This window comes from Homarus americanus, unplaced genomic scaffold (genome assembly GCF_018991925.1).
Source record: "Homarus americanus isolate GMGI-L3 unplaced genomic scaffold, GMGI_Hamer_2.0 scaffold33468, whole genome shotgun sequence".
Taxonomy (NCBI): Eukaryota; Metazoa; Arthropoda; class Malacostraca; order Decapoda; family Nephropidae; genus Homarus; species Homarus americanus.
Window position 1 is genome coordinate 419,865 of NW_024714177.1, and position 24,545 is coordinate 444,409.

At 42.2% G+C, this 24,545-nt stretch overlaps 2 protein-coding genes across 2 annotated transcripts; one reads left to right on the forward strand and one right to left on the reverse strand.

Moving 5' to 3' along the window:
* The first annotated feature begins 8,928 nt into the window (after positions 1-8,928).
* Positions 8,929-11,502, forward strand: LOC121875934. The gene has a single exon (XM_042380691.1). It carries the CDS (start codon positions 9,928-9,930, stop codon positions 11,500-11,502), a length of 1,575 nt encoding a protein of 524 aa, XP_042236625.1. The 5' UTR covers positions 8,929-9,927.
* Positions 11,503-14,764: 3,262 nt separating this feature from the next.
* LOC121875938 (dnaJ homolog subfamily C member 21-like) lies at positions 14,765-15,438 on the reverse strand. The gene is made up of 2 exons (XM_042380707.1): positions 15,292-15,438; positions 14,765-15,247 (listed from the first exon to the last, which is right to left on the reverse strand). The coding sequence occupies exons 1-2, from the start codon at positions 15,436-15,438 to the stop codon at positions 14,765-14,767; spliced, it is 630 nt and encodes a 209-aa protein (XP_042236641.1).
* Positions 15,439-24,545: the final 9,107 nt, after the last annotated feature.

Below are 24,545 nucleotides of genomic sequence, written 5' to 3' on the forward strand. Positions count from 1 at the left end.
TTGTTTATTTTTGTTGTTTTTGTTATTATTTTCCTTTAATAAACAATAAACACCTTTCGACAACTGCATTTTAAAGAGTCATAACAAGGACACGACAGACAGACAGACAGACAGACAGACAGACAGACAGACAGACAGACAGACAGACAGAGCTAAACATAAATACATAATCCAGTATAAATCTTGACCAATAAACAACATAATTAAGAGAAGGACAGGTAGAGTAAAGGTCACCTGCCTTAATGACTCTCCCGGGAAAGTTGTGGACAGGTTATAGTGGCGCAGGTGAGTTTGTTGCAAGGGTAGGTTATAGTGGCGCAGGTGAGTTTGTTGCAAGGGTAGGTAATAGTGGCTCAGGTGAGTTTGTTGCAAGGGTAGGTTATAGTGGCGCAGGTGAGTTTGTTGCAAGGGAAGGTTATAGTGGCTCAGGTGAGTTTGTTGCAAGGGTAGGTTATAGTGATGCTAAGGTTTGTTGCAATAGAACGTTGGTGTTGGTTTAGAGGCGTTGTTGTTTGTTGCAATAGAGAGCTTATGTTACTTAAGTACATTATTAAACACTGTGGCCAGGTGAGGTGGTGTGGCTGGCTAATATACCTGAGTGTTAGTATATCTAATTGTTTATAAACCTGACTTACCAAACATTCTACATACCTGATCAGTAACCTACCTGCTTCGTTACACACCTGCTGCGTTACACACCTGCTGCGTTACACACCTGACTCTCCATATTCAGTAGGTGTGGTGCAAGAGGCTGACGTAGTGAAGGTTTTGAGGACACAGTCAGGACCAGTTTTTCTTAAGTGGTCTGATGGGTTGTCCTGATTGGTCATGCCGGGAGTGACAGTTTTTCTGATTATAGGCAATTTCCCCTGTATGGTAGAATCCGTCATTACAAATCAGGTTGTTTGTGGAATGTTCTGATGGCTACTAATATATGATCTGAGGGTTTCTGATGGGTTTGTCCTGATTGGTAACGTCATAACCACTAGCTAATATGAGTATTTTCTGATTGACTTTACAACATTAGTTCAGAATTTTCTTTAATATTCTGATCGGCAGGATCAAATACCTTGTGAATTATCCTGATGGTTAAGGCCTTCCCATCATCTGATTAGCTGTGAATCTGCATACTCAGGAGATAACTGTAATTGTGTGTAGTTCTGATAGGCGAAATATACTCACAAGATACTCTGATTTACCTTGACAATTTAAAAAGGTCACCACCAACTGTTCTGATTGACTCTGTTTCCTATTGTTAACTGATCTCTTGCCTCAGCCGTTCTGAATGATCACCCGTTGACCTATCAAAGTGGACTATACTTCCATGGGGGGTCGTTCTATTGCCTATATTGAGAGGGGTCGTTGTTTTGCCCGTGGGAGGAGGGGGTCGTTCTATTGCCCATCGGAGAGAGCGGTCATTCTCCTGAGCATGGGATAGAGGGGGGTCGTTCTATTGCTCATGGAAGGGAGGGTCGTTCTTTTGCACATGGAGCTGGTCGTTCTGTTGCGCAATGACCTCTAAGGCGATCTCTCAACACTTGTGTGGGTATCTGAAGGGGACTCATGCCTTGTGGGACGCCGTGAGGTAAGTATGTCAGTGTTATCCCGTCAGCTGTGTTTATCCTGGGAGCTGAAGGTCGGGTTAAGTGGTGTTAGGGTACTGCTGCATCTGGCTCATGATGACTGTGGTTATGGGTGAATTTAACCTCATCTAACCTGACCTGAGAGAGAGAGAGAGAGAGAGAGAGAGAGACCTTGATGCTCTCACTTTCTGTTCGTTCCTGTTTTTGTAGGATACAGACCCTGCCAACTTTGAGCTGTTTTGTCTTTTACGAGTCTGTTGTCGTCTGTTGTCCCGTTGGTGTTTGTTCCTGTCTGTTAAACTAGGATTCTGATGTCTGTTAAAGGTCTGTTTTGTGGTCTGGTGTTGTCTGTTAAAAGTATGTTGTACTGTATGTTAATGTCTGTTGTCGTCTCTTAATCTCTGTTGTCTGCTAATCTCTGTTGTTGTCTGTTAATATCTGCTATTGTCTGTTAATCTCTGCTATTGTCTGTTAATATCTGTTGTCCGTTAATCTCTGGGGGGGTTTTTCTTTTGTTATCTGTTAATGTCTGTTGCTGTCTGTTGGTATTTCCTTTCCTCTGTTTTCGCCGTTCCTTTATCTTTCATTTTTGTTTGTTTACTTCTACCACTCGGCGGCTTCTGTCTTCACCTCTTGCTCTATCTTGTTCTCAGTTGTCATCTCGTCTTGTCACTTGGTTCGTTTGTTTATTTATGCAGTAGCTGCTCGCTGTCTGCTTCCTTCATGCAATATTTGTTTGATGTCTGCTTCTGGGATAAATTAAGTGATTGCTGTCTGCTTCCTTCATGCAATAGTTGTTTGATGTCTGCTTCTGGGATAAATTAAGTGATTGCTGTCTGCTTCCTACATGCAGTCATTGCTTGCTGTCTGCTTCCTTCATGCAGTAGTTGCTCGCTGTCTGCTTCCTTCATCCAGTCACTGCTTGTCTGCTTCTTTCGTCTCCATACACTGAAAGCAATATTTTTTTTTTGCTTAGCTTCACGTTTTTTTCCTCATTTTTCCTAGTTTTTCATTTTTTGTCCCGTTTTTCTATTTTTTCCGTATGTTTACCGGCTTTTCCTAGTTTTCCTTCTTTTTTCCTTCATTTTGTGCTGTTTTTTCCACTTTTTCCTAGTTTTTCCTCGTTTTTTCCTCGTCTCCCTCGTTTTTTTCCTCGTTTTTTCCTCGTCTCCCTCGTTTTTTCCTCGCTGTTCTCGTTTTTTGTCCTATGATAGACGTTCTTTCTTCCCTTGACCTTTTCATGGAGTATATCTCTCCTCTGGTTGCCACTCGTGATCTGATGTGACGTTAGAGTGTCGAGACCTGTTCACCTCCTTTTGTTATTGTTCAGTAAAAGTTGATATTGTTTTTTATTGTTTGTTTACCAGTTTGAGATTTATTTTTTGTTGATATATTAGATGATAAACAAAGAGGAGTTGCCAGGTATTGTTTATTTTTTATTTTTTTTACGTGTATAGACTTTTGTTTATTGATTTTGGCTTTTATTTGTGTTTCATTTCGTCTTTAGGTCTTTTTTTATGTTTATTGAGTAATACAAGTTTGCGTATCTTGTGTTTGTTAGTGATTAATGATCCTCTTACTGCCAGGTACACCTTTTAACACCTGGGCTTAATTAGAGTATCAGGTGACCTACTTCTTCTTTCCTCCATCTTGTCCTCGACTTTGTGTGCTGAAGAATTTCCTGTCTTGTATTTTTCATTATTTTTCTTCTTTTTTGTTGTTTATGTCGAATATTTATTTATTTTTTGTCTTTTGTTGTTTTTTGTTTCATGTGTTTTTGTTTTGTCGTATTTTTTCATTATTTTTTCTTGTTTTCTTCTTCTTTTTTTCTTTTTTCTTGTTTTTGTTTCATGTTTTCATTATTTTTTTTAATTTTCTTGCTTATATCTTATTTTTTTTCATTCATTCTTTCTTCTCTTTTTTCTTGTTATTAATATTTGACCATCATTAGTACTTTATTAATAAATCATTAGTACAGTACTTTATTGTTCATTAATCTTACTAATTTCTCAGGTGTCTTAATTAATTCCTTATGAGTATCTTCATTAACTTGCAACATCATGTAATTGCACCTATTTCACCTTGGCTTCGTACCTGTTAATTAGTCTTGCAAAATATAGGCATGACTCACCTGTTTCATCTGAAAGTTTGTACTGAGATGACTTGAGGTGATTTGAGATGATTTCGTGTGATCTGAGGTGATTTGAAGTGATGTGGGATGACTGGAGAGTGATTTGAGATGACTTAAAACGCTTTCCTTTGGTCTGAGGTGATTTGAAATGATGTGAGATGACCTGAGAGGGATTTTAGATGACTAGAGGTGATTTGAAATGACTTGAGATGCTTTACTTTGATCTGAGGTGATTGAGGTGACTTTAGATGACTTTAGGTGATTTAAGTTAGGTTCACTTAAGTTAGCTTCAGTTAAGTCAGGTTAAGTCAAGCTTAGGTTCAGTTAAATTAGGTTCAATTGCAGTTAGCTTCAGTTACAGTAAGTAAGGTTCAGTTAGGTTCAATTACAGTTAAGTTAGGCTCAGTTCAGGTTCGGTTTAGTTACAGTCAGTTAGGTTCAATTACAGTTAAGTTAGGCTCAGTTCAGTCAGTTCAGGTTCGGTTTAGTTACAGTCAGTTAGGTTCAATTACAGTTAAGTTAGGCTCAGTTACAGTAAGTCAGGTTTGGTTTAGTTACAGTCAGTTAGGTTAAGTTGGGTTCAATTACAGTTAAGTTGGGCTCAGTTCAGTCAGTTCAGTCAGTCCAGGTTCAGTCGTCACCGTGAGACCAATGAACCACCAGAACACATAAACGTGACCAGTAGTGAAGATCCTCTCTCTCTTATTCCCCACCTTGGCCAGTCGACCCACCTTGGCCAGTCGACCCACCTTGGCCAGTCGACCCACCTTATTACCAACACCATTACATAACACCTTGAAATACCTGGACCAGTTTAATTAATTTTTATTTTTACGAGAACACACACACACACACACACACACACACACACACACACACACACACACAGTCTCTCTCTCTCTCCCTTGTCAAATAATAATAATGATAATAATAATAGCAACAACAATAACACCAATAACAATAACATAAAAAACAATAACAAAAGAAACAATAATAATAACAGCAACATCATCAATAATAACAAACATAACATTACCTACGCCAGTCCCTCCCTCGCCCCATATTGAACAGAAATAGAGAAAAATAATAAGTAAAATAACCTTGTACCAATTGATCTTTATCTAATCTCTATATAAGTGTTTATACGTGAAGAGGATTGGTGATTCATACGTAGGAAAGATTGGATGACTCGTATACAGGGAACGATTGGCGATTCATTCACAAGGAAATAAGATTGGTGATTCATACTTGGGGAATGATTGGCAATTAATACTCAGGGAAAAGATCGGCGATTCATTCAAGTATACATTCCAAGTATACATAATTGCATATCACTACACACGAGTATACTGTATATAATTATGTATATATTATTATACTCAAGTATACATAATCAATGAGGGTTAAGAAATTATAAAGACTTACTATGTTGTGGTCCTGTTCTCCTTGATAATTATATTACTGTGTTATTAGAAGTATTATACCGGATTATACCACTAAGAGGCTCTCATATTGTCTAATAATCGTTTAAATATGAAGAATGAACTAATTATATTTTTTTACGTGAGATATCTCTCATGATGCGCAACTAGACAGGTTTAGTATAGTTAGCCATAATGTTTGTATCGTTTTCTCTCATACGTTTTGAGTCTCGTTTTCTGTAAAGAGAGAGAGAGATTAATGATGAGAAATATAAAGTAGTAAAAGAAAGATTGAGAGAGACAATAATAAGAAGAAATAAAGAGAAACCCAAAGATTAAAAGAGAGTTAGAAAAAGACAATAATGATGATGAGAAATAAACAAGGCGACTCATCTATGGTGGACAAGCGTGAGAAATTTCCCCGGATGTTTTAGGAAAGTCCATCATGAAATTTCCTTTTTATGATTACATTTTGTGTCTCACTTTAACTCACTAATGTTTCCTTCCAACTAATGCTATTGATTCCGGTAGTGTGTGCATCTTTGTCTATGTGAGTGTATCTATATGTATGTCTATGTATGTCTGTGTGTGTATATGTCTGTGTGTACATGTGTGTCTGTGTATGTATTAGCACTCGTCACTTTCCCTCATTGATCAAAGTTGTTTTGGTGATCTAAATGTTTGACAATATTACCCGGATGTGAGGCGACGGTGACAACGGTTAACGCAGCAGAAACGAGAGAGAGAGAGAGAGAGAGAGAGAGAGAGAGAGAGAGAGAGTCGTGTGTTAATGAGGGGAGGGGAGTGACACCTTCCCGTTATGGATGTTGTTTATGATGGTGTTGGTGGTTGAAAGTGTTGGTGATGGTAGTGATGATGATAGTTGTCAGTTGAAAGGCTTGGTGGTAGTAGTGATGGTAATAGTGGTAGGAGTGAATGAAGATGATAGTTACTGTGGTGAGTATGGTGACAGCCCATCATCCGTCCCACCACCATCACTACCACCATCACCACCATCACCACCACCACCACCACCACCACCACCCATCACTACCATCACCACCATCACCACCATCACCACCATCACCACCACCACCACCATCACCACCATCACCACCATTACTACCACCACCACCTCCTTCAATAACCACCTCAGTAAGTAACGAGGTAACTGACGGATACTGGCAGGTGAGGGTACACCTCCCTCCCCACAACAGCTGCTGGACGAACACCCCCCCAGGCGGCCATTGTGGTGGGGGGGAGGAAGGAAGGAGAGAGAGAGGGCCTTGTGCCTCCTCCTCCTCCCTCGTCTTCTTCCATCAAGAGTGACAGGATTCACATAGAATCTCCTCTCTCCCTCCCTCCCCTCCTCTCCCTCCCTCCCCCTCCTCTCCTCCTCCCTCCTCCCCTCCCAGTCGCTACACATGAGAGAATAGATTTTAAAATTACAGTAGAGTCTCAGGCTAATTTGGACGCCATTTCAACTGTTATCTCCTAGACGTAGTGTACAGTAAGGAGCCAGTCTGGTGTTTGTTTACATCACCAGTTTGGGGGTGATTAACCTGTTGTCTCCGTCAGTGTTTATGGTTGTCAGCCACTGCCCTGAGGGGAGGGTTTGTGACCAGGTAGCCACTGCCGGGGAGGTGTAGGGACTGAGGGAGGGGTGTAGGGACTGAGGGAGGGTTGAGGAGGGTAGCCACTGCCGGGGAGGGGGGGTGGGGACTGAGGGAGGGTTGAGGGGGGTGTAGGGACTGAGGGAGGGTTGAGGGGGTCAGGGACTGAGGGAGGGTTGAGGGTGTAGCCACTGCCGGGGAGGGGGGGTGTGGGGACTGAGGGGGGGTTGAGGGGGTGTAGGGACTGAGGAGGGTTGAGGAGGGTGTAGCCACTGCCGGGGAGGGGGTGTAGGGACTGAGGGAGGGTTGAGGGGTGTAGGGACTGAGGGGAGGGTTGAGGGGGGTGCAGGGACTGAGGGGAGGGTTGGGGGTGTAGCCACTGCCGGGGGGGGGGGGGGGGACTGGGGACTTGAGGGGGGGTGTAGGGACTGAGGGAGGGGAGGGTGGGGACTGAGGGGAGGGTGAGGGGGTGCAGGGACTGAGGGGAGGGTTGAGGTGTAGCCACTGCCGGGGAGGTGTAGGGACTGAGGGGAGGGTTGAGGGGGCAGGTCAAGCCAGTGAGTCTCCATTACACCTTGAGTAACAGTGTTTTTATGAGTGTGTTACGAGGTCGAGGTAGCTGTACGGACCCTCCTGTGTGTGTGTGTTTTAAGGTGAAATAAGCAAGGGTGACTATTGTTTAGGTGATCCATAATAATAATAATATTAATAATAATAATAATAACAACAACAACATTGGTTCATCAGTTCACTGTGTGTTTGTTAATTTTTCTTGAAACTAGAAATTGTCATTAATAATCGAGGTAAGTGATTAACCATTTATACACCCTTCCTCTCTCCCTCTTGCCTCCCCTCCTCCCTCCCTCCCTCCCTCCCTCCCTCCCTTCACCCATTGCGTCAGGAGGACCATCTGGCGTGTGTTAGGTTACAGAGTGTCGTGGCTGTCAGTCAGAATACATCACAGGTAATTAATTACACCTACCTGCTTGACGGCTAATTAATTACACCTGTTTACTTCATCCTATCCCAACATAATTAATTCCACGGACTTACTTGATTCTCTCAGGTAATTAATTCCACGCACAGTACCTACCTGACGCAGGTGTTCAACAGTCACCGTTATTACAACAGACACAACAGTATGAAAAACGGGAAATTCAACAGAAAGAGAAATATGACCAAAATAGATCTATTATATGTTATTGTTTTTAATTCTTTTGAACTATTTCACCAAGAACACAAACAGAGTTATTGATGTATCATTATGCCGAGGAAATAAAGCTTCTGAAATGTTTTAAGAAGGAACAAAAGTTATTCATTAGAGGAGAAATACCGTCATTATTATCATCGTTTCTCCCTGATCCTTATAACAGCGCGAGTCTTTAAGTTTAGTTATAATTATTGGAATATTCTTGTGTTAATATGAGTCAAGAAGAATGGAAAGTTGCTCTACATACAGTACATCACCTGGTTTAAGGTACAGGTACACCTGAGGCGGCAGTGTTACCGAGGGAGGGACACACGCAGCTCTCACCACCACTATGTCTCTCTCTCTCTCTCTCTCTCTCTCTCTCTCTCTCCGCTGTTCAAGGTGGCGGCCTGTAAAGAGAACCATTAGTTATTTACTGTCATTATCCCGACCTTTATGTAGGTTATTGAAGAGTTATTTATGGTGTATTAGGTAATTGTCTTGTCATTTGTGTTTATTTTGAGGAAGGTGTTCTTGTAGGTTGTAGTGGTGGTTGTTGTTGTTGTTTTGGAGGTGGTGCTTGTTGTTGTTGCTGGTGGTAATAATGGTTGTTGTTGTTGTTGTTGTTGTGGATATTACAGTAAAATGTATTAAAAACTTTCACTCGATAAGAACCATCAGAGTCATATATCTAACTCGTAAATAAACAAAACCTTGAGAGAGTCATTAATAAATCATCAATTAGTTTATATAAATGATATACAAGCAAGGAATCCAAGCACAAAAAATCATGAATGGAGACGTAAAGTATAGCAACCCCTGGCAACCCTGGGAAGACGATGGTAGTAGCGGTGTTGTGAAGTGTTTAGTGTAACTCTCAGGCCGGGTGGGGGTGTGTTGGTGGTCCTGGCTTCCTCCCGTGTCTTCCTCCCGTGTCTTCCTCCTGTTACGATACTGACACGTGGTCTGATTGGCACTGTTACGTGGTCTTGTTGGCACTGGCAATACCCAGGGTCTTGTTGGCAGTTTTTATCCTTTAGTTAAATGATTTTCTTTGATTCGTTGCTGTGTTAACTACTGTGGGGACCTGTGATGACTATGTTAACTACTGTGGGGACCTGTGATGACTATGTTAACTACTGTGGCGACCTGTGATGACTATGTTAACTACTGTGGCGACCTGTGATGACTATGTTAACTACTGTGGCGACCTGTGATGACTATGTTAACTACTGTGGCGACCTGTGATGACTATGTTAACTACTGTGGTGACCCGTACGTGACCTATAATGGCTGTGTTTGAGGAAGGAGGTACTCAGCGATACCAGACACTTGTAATACTACGAACGACTATCAATTGACATGAAAACATCTATAAGCGAGGACTGTGAGACGTGTGTTGTGTTATGGCGTCAAAGGTCACACGATCCTGCCACTCAAGGGGACACTGTAGAGATGTTTATCTGTAAGAATTTGTGATTTATTTCCCTTTAAGCTTCAACTGGTGGTAAAAGTTTGTGGTTAATATAAAGAAAATTAATTGAATTGATTGATTGGGTTGGTTGATTGATTGATAAATAAGACCCATTAAACAGAATATCTCCCATAACTTGAATATAAGAAAGTAATCAAGTGTTCTTAGATCTCTGGCAGTGATGTAGATGAAAGCTAAAGTGTGAATTACTGGAAACTAACCGACCGAAAAAAGATGCAGTCACTGGTTTATAGAATCTAGGTGTTTGTGTCGCTCATACTAAGGTTAATGATGATGATGATGATGATGATGATGATGATGAAGGGGACTGTAGTGTTACCTGTGAAGTCAAGACGAATGACCGTATAGTAGTTTGAGAAATTCCTTTTATAACTACTACTTGTCCACACCGACAACACGGTGTGGACAAGTTTGCTACTGGTGTCTGATTCAAGTCAACCTAACCTAACCTAACCTAACCTAACCTACACCGACGACAGTTCTCCCAAGGTCACAATGGTGTACAACACAACAATTTTCCCTGGGAGTTTAGAGAGGATGGTGTCTCCGGGTCCTGGCGACTTGGAGAACTTTAAGCACATCCTCGGCTACTGGCGAGGCACCAATGAACTCAAGAGCAAGAGGGATCTAGCTGGTGAGGTCCTTAGAGTGGCTATAAGGCGTTCCTGTAGGCCGAGAAGTCCTGCTCCCGGAGGATGGAAGGTCACGGTGGACGGCTGGGGGGACCAGGACCCTCGGGCAAGAAGTCCTCCACTCATAAGAGGAAAACAGAGTCCTAAACTAATGAGTCATAGTCCTCGAGTCCTAAGGTGCCAGAGTCCTGTACTGAAAGAAGTAGTTGGTTCAAAGATCAGTAGTCCGAGGCTGAGAGTCCGTAGTCCTAAAGTGACCATTAAGAGTCCCCAACTACGTAAGGCTACTGGTCGTGATAGTCCTAAACTGGCTCTGGGAACTCTTAAGTCTCGTCTAGGTAAAGAAAGTCCTCGCCTTACAGGTCGTGTTCATAAACCAGCATGGCGACCCAAGAAGAGTGTTCACTGGAAGACCAACATCGCTACCTGGATCCAGATGACCGCCAAGAACTCAAGTGTGTCTGTGTGTGAGGCGTCAAGCTGCGGTGATGACTGGAGCTGCCGCCATGAAGGACACGAGAACGAGACGAGTGACGACGATGGGACGATGAGGTTCAACACGGCGGGGAAGAGCATCTATGGGGGATCCAGCACCAAAGACGAGGACTCTTCTGACTTCGAGTACACAGACTTCGCTCAAGTAAACAAGCCAGGAGAGAGAAGAACCAATACCTACGTCAATCCATATTTTATTTCAGTGGCTTCAGGTCCCCCGCCGCTGAGTCTCCGGAAGCAATTGCATCCGCCACCACCACCACCGCCTCCTGATGGTGACTTGGGATCAAATTATTACAATGAGTTGAATTGTTCCTGCGGCTGTCAGGGAAGTGTTGGTTCGTCACACACTTATGAGGATGTTGAGGACAGCTTTGACACCAACAGCCTCACAAGTCATGACACCAAACAGCAGAGAAACAGTAGCAGCAGTAGCAGCAGTAGAAGCAGTAGAAGCAGTAGTAACAGTAGCAATCATACTTACTGTGAAATTAGTCAAGTAGGACGCGGTGCTAAACGGGAGGTTCTGAGTTCTCTTCTTCGTAATGATCACCATCTGGAGTCCCTCAAGTCAACATTGGTCCACGTGTTGCCCAAAGACGACATCACCTCCACCACCCTCCTCGCCTGTCGCCTCGGGGACCTGGAGTACCTGCAGGACTTGGCCAAACAGAGTCGTCTTAACCCCTGCGCCCGGGACCTACAGGGAGCCACCTGTGTACACTACGCTGCTCGGGGAGGACACCTACACATCCTTCGCTTCCTGCTGGAGGATCAGGGGCAGCGACAGGTGATGAAGTGTGATGTTGGCGCCACACCCCTCCACGATGCTGCCGCTCTCGGTCACCTGGACACACTCAAGTACCTCAGGAAACACTCCAAACACACACTTGACCTCACTGATAAGGATGGCGCCACCGTCCTACATGTAGCTGCAAGGTAAACAAGATGGCTGATTCTTCTATTTTTACTAACATTAAAACCTCTATATAATGGACAAGATGAGGAGGAAAGTCCGTTATATCGAGGGTTGGGTTAGGTTAGGTAATATGACTCAAGCAGTACTTATAATAATCCTGAGTAATAATTAAGTGGCATTATCATTCTCAAACCTTTATACCTGTGCTTGTATCCTTACCTGTCTACCTGAAGTCTATTATCACCTCCTAATTAACATAAAAACACACCTGCATGACGTCACAACCTACAATACTCACGAACATCATGACGTCACAACCTACAACAGTCTACAATACTCACGAACATCATGACGTCACAACCTACAACAGTCTACAATACTCACGAACATCATGACGTCACAACCTACAACAGTCTACAATACTCACGAACATCATGACGTCACAACCTACAACAGTCTACAATACTCACGAACATCATGACGTCACAACCTACAACAGTCTACAATACTCACGAACATCATGACGTCACAACCTACAACAGTCTACAATACTCACGAACATCATGACGTCACAACCTACAGCCTATAATAATACCACGAACATCATGACGTCACAACCTACAACAGTCTACATAATACTCACGAACATCATGACGTCACAACCTACAACAGTCTACAATACTCACGAACATCATGACGTCACAACCTACAATACTCACGAACATCATGCACTGATAACTTATAGTAATTTTAACACATCAAGAATAACACAGTTTTTGAAGTTATCTGTCGTGAGATATACACCTGTTGATGACTAATGCCCCCGCTTCCCTCACCCCCCTCCCTCACCCCCTCATCCCCTTCCCTCACCCCACTCAGGTACACACACTAGCGAATTGACTCACCTGCCACCTACAATGTCTCTGTGGTCATAGTAATCATTATATACATGAAATTAGACCTTTATTGTGGGTGATAATGTTAGGAGATTACCACGTAAATGATGTGTTATGTGTGTGTGTGTGTGTGTGTGTGTGTGTGTGTGTGTGTGTGTGTGTTTTACATTCTCCTGCCAACAGCTACAGAGAGAATAACCTTATTTTTAAAATTTAGCGTCAAACAAAAACAAAAATCGTAAACCAAAAACCTAAAAACTAAAACCTCCTGAACACCTCCTAAAGACGCTCAAGACCCTAAAATTAAAACTAAGACCTCCTGAACACCTCCTAAAGACCATCAAGACCCTAAAATTAAAACTAAGACCTACTGAACACCTCCTAAAGACCATCAAGACCCTAAAATTAAAACTAAGACCTACTGAACACCTCCTTAAGACCCTCAAGACCCTAAACTAAGACCTCCTGAGCACCTCCTAAAGACCATCAAGACCCTAAAATTAACACTAAGACCTACTTACCAATACATTATTACACTTATTGTCGCTGATAAACAAAATTTCTCATAGTCTCTACATTTCAACTCCATAAATAAGTCTACTATAAGAGTGTGTTCCACCCTGTGAGGCACGAGGGTCATTGGCTGTCTTGTATGGGTATTATTTAATTAATTTGGTGATATTTTTTCGAGGTTTGCTTCTGAGTCTGCCTGTTGTTTATGTAGTCGTCTCTTGTAGTATTGGTTCTTCCAGTTAGGTGGAGGAGTAACACAGTGGATGATGTCGAGTTGTTCTATTGTGTTGTGGTGTTGTAGTGAATTAATTTATATTGTTTTGTGTTGCGTGGTGTCTGGGGGTAGAAGGAGGGGGGAGGATCTCCATATGTCGTGTTAGCCTCACCTTTGCACACCTGCTGTTGTCTTGCTCATAATGACACTCTGACCTACATTAAACATAAGAGTGAATATGTGTGCGCGTGTCTGTGTGTCTGTCTGTCTATCTGTCTCTTTTCTTCTTTCCATCTTTTTTCCTATTACTTCTTCTTTCCCTGCCTTTCCTCCCTCCTCCCTCCTCCTTCCTCCCTCCCTCCCCCTCCCTCCCTCCCTCCCTCTACAACTTCTCAAAGACTAATACCTACAGACTTGCTTTCCCTTCATTCGACATTAATGAGTTAAAGAGAAGTGAAAACACCTGTATCTGTTTACCTGTCTGTGTACCTGTCTACCTGTGTTCACCTGTGTGTGTGTACCTATAATAATAATAATAATAATAATAATAATAATAATAATAATAATAATAATAATAATAATAATAATTAATGGTTTATTGAGCTTGGCAGTCAGAAGGCTGAAAATATACAGTTACATATTTGGGGAATGGGTTTCGATTTACAAATAATATACAAGTAACATAAGTGATACAATTAAGATATATAATAACTAGATGGGGAAAAGCTCAAACTACAGTGCATTTCAACATAGTGACAGTGCAAGGAGTAGTGTTTACTGGGAGTGAATACACTGGTTGATTACAAGTTATTGATAATTTTTACAATGGTTGGGACTGGGCTGTTCTTATAGCGATCAGTTCGTGCACGTATGGGCTGGATGCGGTTGTGGTGTCGAACAGCAATTCTCGGGCTAGGGATCTCAGGTGGTAGTAGGAGCCGGTGTCGGGGATGGTGTAGAAGCTTCTTACCAAATTTTCAGATGAGATCGTGGTGATGGTCAGAGAGAGACGTGAGGGTCAGTGTGTTGAGCGCTTCTTGATATGTGGAGTAGGAAGGGGAGAGAATAATCTGTGTGTGTACCTGTGTCTCTTAATTCGTTGGCTTAAGAGAATTTCCCCGCCAAATCGAGAAATCTTTGGGTATATTTACGAACTGAACGAGACAACAGTATGGGTGAGTAGGCCTTCATATATGTGTATGTGTGTGTGTGTGTGTGTGTGTGGAGGGTGTGGCCGTGTGTGTGTGTGTACTGAAGCGTGTGTGGACGTGTGGTGGTGCGCGAAGGCAGCGTCAACATTCTTCGTTTACTCTACACTGCTCCATCTCACCTACCCCTGAGCTATCATGTTTACCTCCCTACCTCTATTGTAAAGTTAGTGTTTATACTGTGTGTGTGTGTGTGTGTGTGTGTATGTGTGTTATCTACCTCCCACTGTCTGTTCCTCGTGACGGATAAAGTGCTGTATCGATAACCGTTAAGTGAAAATTATCCTTAATAAAATAAAGTGAGTGTGTGTTGTGTTGTGTTGTGTTGTTATAAATAAATGAATATAAAACTTGAAAGTTGTATAAGACCCACTGAGAGTTGTTGATGTTATAAGACTGTGGGGGGGGGGGGCGGGTGGTCCCTCTCTTGTAGGGTGAGTTCTGGGCTATTGTATTCACTCTTGTACCAAGCGTTGGTTTTGCTTTTTAACGAACTTCACTAAACATCGAATATCCATGTTAAATTTTTTTCGATCTCGTTGAAGAGATTTTAAGGTGTGTTTTGATGGAGTTTTATTGGGGACGAGAAGCCAATCTTGGTGGTCATTTGTCTGCACATACATTTTAGTGGAGAAGTTCGTCCAATAATCATAAAACTTATTGACATCTTCTAATGTAGTGTTGCTTCCTCCAAAGCTTGGTGGTGGCAGGTTATCGGTGTTTTCTTTGCTTTTCATCTCCCAGTACGAAATCTCTTGGAAGAGTTTTCGGAAAACTGTATGAAACCCGGTGTCGGAGTCTGGGGGCCGGAGTAAGACTTCCTTGAACAGTGAACCCATAAGTTCACGGTCCCCCGGGGTTCGCATTGGGAAGTGGGCTTTTGTTTTGATCTCTTCTTCTCGCAGTTTTGGGATTTCTTTTCCTCGCACTTCTAAGAACTATTTTGGTCACACTGAACTTTGTTCAGAGCGACATACGCAGCCTGTATCCTTTGGAATATCTTGGTGGCTTCAGGGTCGTCGGGGTTCTTGTCTGGATGGCATCGTAGCGCCAGACGAAGGTAGGCCTGCCTGATCTCCGTTAGGGTAGCGTCCCTGGTAACACCTAATACTTGCCAATGAGAAGTCATTTTCTGACACAATGGTCAAGTTACAGGACTGTGACTAGGAGGTCAATTTGAAAAACGGCTTCCAACTCAAAAAGAACATGCAATAATTAGCATCGCTCTGTAGTGAATAGAGTTTTAAATGTGTAGTGAGGATAGTTTTAAGTGTGTTGTGAGGATAGTTTTAAGTGTGTAGTGAGGATAGTTTTAAGTGTGTAGTAAGGATAGTTTTCAGTAGTAAAGGGTCGTTCAGTACACTACACAGTCGCTCGGGCAGTAGTGCGTGTGTGTGTGTTGAAAGTGGGAGTTCTTCAGGTTTGTGTACTGTCACCACCACTGTTGATTATACGAGTACAGGTGTTTACAGGTATGGCAGAGTGTGGGAGGAGAACGCGGATGAGAGAGATAGACAGATAGAGAACATTGAAATACAGACAGACAGACAGACAGGCCATCAAGTGAGGTAGGTTGTAAGGTAGACAGTGATGGAGGTACCTATATCCCAACCTATAAATGTGTGGGTTTAATAAGACGCCTCGTAGTAAACACCGAGTCTACCTGACAACACCTGGGGAGGACTTTTACTGTAATGCATTTGAGGAGGTCTCTTATTTTGAGTGATGATTGCTGGGTGTGGGTGTGGGTGTGTGTGGGTGTGTGTGTGGGTGATGGGTGTGTGTGGGTGTGTGTGTGGGTGATGGGTGTGTGGTGGGTGATGGGTGTGTGTGGGTGTGTGTGGGTGTGTGTGTGGGTGATGGGTGTGTGTGGATATGTGTGGTTGATGGGTGTGGTTGGTGTTTTGTGATGGTAGGTGTGACTGATATGTGTTGTGTGGATGTGTTGTGGGTGTGACTAGACATGTGGATAACAGAGGCGGTTCAGAGACGCGACAGTAGTGTTATAGTGTGACGGTCTGTAGATAAAGATGCGTCTCTCTTACCCTCAAGTACCTCACCTACTGTCGTCCACTTTCCCTTCAACTGTCGTTCCCAAGAGACACTGTCATTACCTGGGAACATCAACAACATCTATTAACATCTATTCACTTCTCTCACACACACACACACACACACACACACACACACACACACACACACACACACACACACACACACACACAGAGCAAAGGATGAGGAGGGTGAGGAGGAGGAGGAGAAGCAGGAGGGAGGGTGAGGAGTAGGAGGAAGAAGAAGGGGAGTAGGAGCGAGAGGAGGAGGAAGGAAATGAAGGAAGGAAAGAAGGAATGACGGACACTATTGCTGGTAATGATTAGCTGTTAGAAGGGAAGTAGGAGCCATAAACAGCAGGTAAGGGGCCATATACAGCAGGTAGGGGGCCATATACAGCAAGGGGTGGGGCCACAGCAGGTAGGGGGCCATATACAGGTAAGGGCCATATACAGCAGGTAAGGGCCATACAGCAGGTAGGGGGCCCTATACAGCAGGTAGGGGGGCCATATACAGGGGTAAGGGGCCATATACAGCAGGTAGCCAAGTATACAGTGCAGGTAAGGGCCATATACAGCAGGTAAGGGCCATATACAGCAGGTAGGGGCCATACAGGTAAGGGCCATATACAGCAGGTAGTGGGGGCCACACAGCAAGGGTAGGGGGCCACATACAGCAGGTAAGGGCCATACAGCAGGTAGGGGGCCATACAGCAGGTAAGCAATATATACAGCAGGTATACACATACAGCAGGTAGGGGGGCCACAGCAAGGTAAGGGCCACACACAGCAGAAATATATACAGCAGGTAAGGGCCATATAATAGCAGAAATATATACAGCAGGTAGGGTCATATATAGCAGGTATGGCTCATATATGCAGGTAGGGGCCATATACAGTATTTATTCCCGGATTTGTCTCGTTTCGCTCACTGATTACTAACCGCCTCAGAGTTCCCTGTGACGGAAAGAGAGAGAGAGAGAGAGAGAGAGAGAGTCTTCAACCCAGCATCAATCTCTCTCTCTCTCTCTCTACACAAATTCTCACACCTCATCTCTCAAGGTTCTCACCATCCCACAGCTCTGCACAGTAACGCTATGTAATTAACCTGGACAGTAGAGATCTTAACTATAGAGCCAAGTTGTGGAATACCTGTGATAGTGGACAGGTATTGACTGGTAGTCTGTAATTAACTCATCGACAGGTAATGTGGTGCCACGCGACCTATACTGTACTCCTCCCCCTGTCTGTCTGTCTGTCTGTCTATATCTCTATCCTTTAATTTATTAATGTCTATCTATCTATCTATCTATCTATCAATCTAAATACATGTATGTAACACAGGTACTGGCCACCAGGTAACATAAATACACACCTGTCCAACACCTGTGATCATCATAAGTACACACCTGTCCAACACCTGTGATCATCGTAAGTACACACCTGTCCAACACCTGTGATCATCATAAGTACACACCTGTCCAACACCTGTGATCATCAAGGTATCAGGATTCCAGAGCCCCTTTCAGCCTCCTCTATAAATTGATCTTCCAGTTTGTGTTTCGGTTAACCGCGGGTCGTTAACAGCAGGCCAGTCCAAGGTCTAGTAGGCCCTTAACCTAACCTAACCTGACCCAAGATGTCGTATTCTGAGAGTTTCATTAAGTTTGTGTTTTTACTCTGTCCCTAAGCGGGGTTAAGTGAACGCTGTTACTTAAACTAAAGTTTCATTTTATATCGTATTTTAGGTAGATTATCTGAGTTAGTTAGATACGTTCTCACATCTCCAGTTAAGAGGAAAACTTCAACTGAAAATCATCTGAGAATCCAATTTTTGTGTCGTGGATTAAACGTGGTCATTTAAAACGTTCTCATATTTTCAGTTTGGAGGAAAAGTAAACATAAGAATGTTGTGTGAATGTGGGATCGTTCTATGGTCGCTTGTGGTAGTTATGGGTTCTGTAGGGGGGTAGGTGGCCACAGTGATGCCAGCTCCGGCTCACCACCTCATGTTGTAAATTATAGTGTGTGTGTGTGTGTGTTTTTCCCTATTGGCTGCTACATTGAGGTATTGTGTCTGTCTGTCTGTCTGTCTGTCTGTCTGTCTGTCTGTGCATGTCTTAACTGGGTCTCGAGAGTGCGTGCGTGCTGAAATGTGACAGATTCTAACTCAACAGGTAGTTAATGTTTTTTGTGTGTGTTAAGTGTCGGTTAAAATATTCACAGCAACAAGAGAGTTTACCTGCTGGCTGTTGCACCTGTCAACTCCCATTACGTACAGGTGGAGACACCATTACCGACGACCCTCCCTCCCTCCCTCCCTTCCTCCCTTCCTTCCTTCCTCCTCCTTCCTCCTCCCTTCTCTCCTTCCTTCCTTCCTTCCTTCCTTCCTTCACTACACTAACAACAAGAAGACGACCAGCTTACAGGCACCATGAATATGTTAATACTATCTCAGCTCTCTACCATATGTCAGGCCTGGTTGGTGAGGGGGATGGGGGAGAGGGAGGGAGGTGATGAGAGGGTTAGAGAGAGGGGCAAAGAGGGAGGATGTGGGAAAGAGGAAGAGAAGACGGAGGAAGTAATGGAAGGAAAGGGAGGAAGAGCATGAGAGGAAGATAGTCTAAGGGAGAGAGGAGGACAGGAGGAGAAGAGGGAGACAGACAGACTTACTTAAGCCTGTGGTTAAGAATATATTTCACTGAACTAAATAGTTTTCCTGGTTAATGGTATTTAGGTTACCTTTCACTTCCCTGTCTCTTTCACTGTCACCCCTGTACTTTTGTCTCTTTCACTGTCACCCCTGTACTTTTGTCTCTTTCACTGTCACCCCTGTACTTTTGTCTCTTTCACTGTCACCCCTGTACTTTTGTCTCTTTCACTGTCACCTCTGTACTTTTGTCTTTCACTGTCACCCCTGTACGTTTGTCTCTTTTCACTGTCACCCCTGTACGTTTGTCTCTTTCACTGTCAAATTCTGTAATTCTTTTTGTCTCTTCACTGTCACCCCTGTACTTTTTGTCTCTTTTCACTGTCACACCTGTACTTTTTGTCTCTTTTCTTCACTGTCACCCCGTACTTTTTGTCTTTCACTGTCACCCCCTGTACTTTTTGTCTCTTTCACTGTCACCCCTGTGGTACTTTTGTCTCTTTTCACTGTCAAATTCTGTATTTCTTCTTTTGTTCTTTCTTACTCTGTCACCCTACTTTTGTCTCTTCACTGTCACCCTGTACTTTTGTCTCTTTCACTGTCACCTGTACTTTTTGTCTTTTCACTGTCACTCTGTACTTTTGTCTCTTTTCACTGTCACCCCTGTACTTTTTGTCTCTCTTTCACTGTCACACCTGTACTTTTTGTCTACTTTTGTCACTGTCACCCCTGTACTTTTGTCTTCTTTCACTGTCACCCCTGTACTTTTGTCTCTTTCACTGTCACTCCCTTTCTTCGTCACCCCTGTACTTGTCTCTTTCACTGTCACCCCTGTACTTTTGTCTCTTTCACTGTCACCCCTGTACGTTTGTCTCTTTCACTGTCACTGTACGTTTGTCTCTTTCACTGTCACACCTGTACTTTTGTCTCTTTCACTGTCACCCCTGTACTTTTGTCTCTTTCACTGTCACCCCTGTACTTTTGTCTCTTTCACTGTCACCCCTGTACTTTTGTCTCTTTCACTGTCACCCCTGTACGTTTGTCTCTTTCACTGTCACCACCTCTTTACAGTATACACCAGTTACAGTTGTTTGTTACAGAATACAACAGCTCGTCACAGCGTGCATCATTTACCGTATATGCAGCAGCTAATTACAGTGGAGTGTTACAGCATATTATATTACAGTATTTGGTTCACCTTAAGCAGCAGTTATAGCACGCCATAGTACACACACACACACACACACACACACGTACCTTACCCGGTTATACTAATTAGTACAAGGTAACACCCTATTCACATAATTCACCCACCTACCCATTACCCACCACATCCTCATTATCACCACCCACCCACTACCCATCACCCACTTCATTACCACCATCCACCTCATTACTACTACCCAACCACCCACCTCTCTCACTCATAAAGATAATTAATTACCAGGTAAGGAACATCCATCATTACCTATTGTTGTGTTGGGGAACTTCTGTGGCTGAGTCGTGGAGTATTAAGGTTAGGTTAGGTTGGGTTAGGTTGGGTTAGGTTAGGGTTTGGTTATTGACTTTAATCATTGACTTAGTTTAGCTTCAATTATGAATGACCATAATACCCTGAGAACAACAACAACCATCTTTAGAGAGTTCAGTTTTAACATCTAAAGTCTCATGTCATTGTATATAAAGACCCGAGACGTCTGAGACAAAGCTTCAAACCAAACCCTGAATGTTAACCCAGATATAACGGTAAATGACCATAAGAAACAGAGAGGGAGACAACACAACACTGCCTTTAGGAACTCCACCCGTCAGCACCAACCACCACACACATACTGGACACCGTCGCTAAGTCATCTAATTAAGGTGAAACGTCGTCCACTCAGGTAACAGGTGGTTTTCAACCTTCAATTAACACATTACCTGGATTTCTTACTGTGCATAATAGTAGGTGTAATTATATGTTCGGATTTTGTCTGTCTGTCAGTGGCTGTGTGTCTGTCTTGGCTTAACAGACGTGAGGAAGGAAGATGGTTTGTTTTTTGTATGTGTGAAATTCGTGTTATCAGGTCACCTTTTGTGTTATTTATTCCCGTGTGTGGTTTCCATTTATCTTTATTCGTTTTTATTGTATTGGTATATTTATTGGTTTATTTTGTTTTCGATGTTTAGTTTAATCCCTTGAATGTTTCATACTTCTGGGAAATATTTTAAAGCATTATTTACTTGGGTTGGGATGGGTTAAGCTAGATTTCGTTACGTTTGGTTTGGTTAGTTTTAGATTAGGATATGTTAGGTCAGATCAGGTTAGGTTACGTTGGGTTGGGTTAGCTTGGCTTGACTTGGCTAAGGTCAGTTCAGGTCAGGTCACCATAGGATCCATTACTTATCTGGAACTAAGATTTGACTTCATTCCTACACACTAAGAATTACCTGCTTGATGTGCTAGGGCATACAGGTACACATTACTGATTGACCATTACACCGTCAAAGGTCAAATATCTGACCCAATAACCTTTTAAACGCGTATTATTTTAACCTTACGCCACCCAGAACTAATTGTATCTGAGTGAATAGTAAAGGTGTTGTCATTGTTTATTAAGAATGGAGGAGAGAAGGTGTGTGTGTGTGTGTGTGTGTGTGTGTGTGTGTGTGTGTGTGTGTGTGTGTGTGTGTGTAAGATATAGTAGTAACCCCCCCAACTTAACGTAACCTGTCCTGTTCCCCAGCACCCAGCAAACAACACCTAGGCAGCCCATCTGGTCCTCAAAAGACATGACACACACACACACACACACACACACACACACACACCGTTACCTGGGTCTACTAATTAGTTCAAGGTAAACCCCCAACATAACCTTATACTGTACAGTATTTCCTTGGTCATGGCGATATATTAGTAATAATCTTCTCAGGTCCCTTGTGTTATCATGGGCAGTCCAGCGTTTCACTCAAAGCTTAAATGTCAACAGAGCTTAACTTAGGATTTTTTTAGGCGAGGCCAGAGAGATATTGTCTTTGTGTTGTTAAAAGCTGTAATCTGGGTATGTTTCTTGCACTGGGGTTAGATATTTATTGCTTCTAAATATCGCTAGTCCTCAGCTTAAGACTTTAATTTAGACATGGTCTTTGGCAGCGGCTTAGTATCTTGACCTCCACACCTGACGAGATATCAGCTTCAAGTCCTGACCTCCACAGCTTACTAAACATCAACTTAATTAAAGTCTTGACCTTCACACTGAAGTAACCCCCAGCTTAAAGTCCTGACCCCCTCAGCTTAATGAAGTGACCTAAAAAAAGCTTAAACTTTCCACCTAATAAATGTACGAATCGCCAGATGTATAACAATTAAAGTTTTCCCCGTACGAGAGCAAATGGTTTCTCTCCCCACCTGTGACTAGAACCGCTTCAAATTACAGGTGTTTAATTACTTACATGTAAATAAGGGACGATAATTATAGAATATGTCTCAAGGTGTTGCTCCTGAAGTCTTAAGTGTTTCAGGTTAGGTTAGGTTAGGTTAGGTTAGGTTATAGGTTAGGTTAGGTTAGGTTAGGTTAGGTTAGGTTAGGTTAGGTTATAGGTTGAGGGAGGAAGAGTACCCTTCTAAACAACAGTTGTGGTCTAGTAACCCAGGGAACGTGTGAAGCTCTGGTTAGTGAGCATATTACCTCACATCATTTATCACCTCGTTCCCCCATTACGCATTGTTCCTACTCCAGGATTACGTATGCATAAAAAATGTTCAACTTCTTTCATATAATAATCTTTCCACAGTTTGTATACCATAATAATTATCTGAAGTCTGGTAATTTCAACGCCGCTGGATAGTAATCTAGACAGTGTGATGTTTGATAATTGTATTCACTTTGTTAAGTTTGATTTGTCTACTTAATAAATATCGATAAATATTAGTAATTTGTGGGTTAACCAGTATAAATTTATCCTATTAAAATTTTGAAAGCCTGTAACTTGCGATTCAAATACAATACCAAGAATACATTACATATTTGGTTAATTGTATTTTGACTTGCAAATAGACAGTACACAAGCGTAGAGACCAAGTTGATTAAAAACTAAAAACATTTTATTTCTGTAATACATAACAAATCCATAATGAGTTCATTACAATGGTTTTATTGGTAAATATTGTAACGAGTTGAGGAAATACTTATGTTAGCCCTATACGTTTTCTGTGGAAGAAATAGGATTCCGTTTTCTCTGATGAGCGAAGGACGTAGACTCATCCATCTTCAACTCTACGGGGATTTATGTCCAGCTGAAGGTAAATTCCCATAGAGTTAACTTAGCCATCACTAGGATCTGCTATTAACGGGGGTAATATTGCTATTTATTTCAATTAATTAAATGTTTTTTTATTAAGTTCTTGTAAGTAATTATAAGTTTCTTGGATAAATACTTAGATTTTATATTCGTTCTAAAGAAGAGAGAGTATAATTTCTTCTTCTTCTTATATAGATTCTCTTATTATTTCTCCTCTTCTTCCTTATATTTCCTCGTCTTCCTCCTTAATTCCCTGTTATCCACCTCCTTCCCTCACTCCATCCTTACAATAAGATGCAAAATAAATAAATGCACAAATAGACTAAAAGGAATAATATCCATCAGTTAAGTCATTAGAGGCTGATTCAACCACTACCAAGGTGAACTGTAAATCAATTAACCTTTTGGTCTCTGCACTTAAGGTCTGATTAAACCCCACAGTTCACTTATATAAAGGTAATTAGATCCCAGGTACCAGGTAGATGTTGCTTGAGGTAGTCACTGCTCAGGTAATTCAGGTTAATTTCATATTAAAAGGTGATGTTGGTGAGTGTGTTATTATTATTATTGTTGTTATTATTATTATTGTTATTATTATTATTATTATTATTATTATTATTATTATTATTATTATTATTATTGTTATTATTATTATCATTATGTAGTAGTAGTAGTAGTAGTAGTCTCTAATCTCTCTTTCTCTTTCATACGTCCATAATATCAAGGTTAACTCTTCTATTGTGTCTCTTCCAGGTAAGACTGTGATGAATACCTGCAATCAAGCTCTTCTGTACCAAGTAAGAGGAGTATTATCTCTCTCTCTCTCTCTCTCTCTCTCTCTCTCTCTCTAATACTGTAACGAGGTCAGGCTTTTGTAATCACCGGGGTACCTGTGTAATTTAATATTATGTAGTAGTCGACAAAGATGCAGACACGACACACAAAAGGTTACAAGACCACTGCTGTTGGTCCCAATGACTCGTCAACACAAGGGTCTTATTGTCCACCACCGGTCCTATGACAAAAAGACCACACCGGACACAGAAAGGTCATGGTATAAATAAATGACATTAATAGACCGTGTTGCAGGTAATGAAGTATAACCTTGTATAATTTATCAAGGGAAAGTTATGTTAGTTATAGTTGGGTCCTATAATTTGGGTTATAGATGTTTTGGTACGGGATATAGTGAACCCACGTCTTGGTACATAACTCAGACACACAGGTACACAGAGAAATAGACACATACAC

Bases quoted from the DNA above. Each gene is read 5' to 3' on its own strand.
- LOC121875938 (XM_042380707.1), bottom strand. From the start codon at position 15,438: ATGACTTCTCATTGGCAAGTATTAGGTGTTACCAGGGACGCTACCCTA. The intron at 15,248-15,291 runs GCTGCGTATGTC...TGACCAAAATAG, and splicing joins AGATATTCCAAAGGATACAG to TTCTTAGAAGTGCGAGGAAA.
- LOC121875934 (XM_042380691.1), top strand. From the start codon at position 9,928: ATGGTGTACAACACAACAATTTTCCCTGGGAGTTTAGAGAGGATGGTG.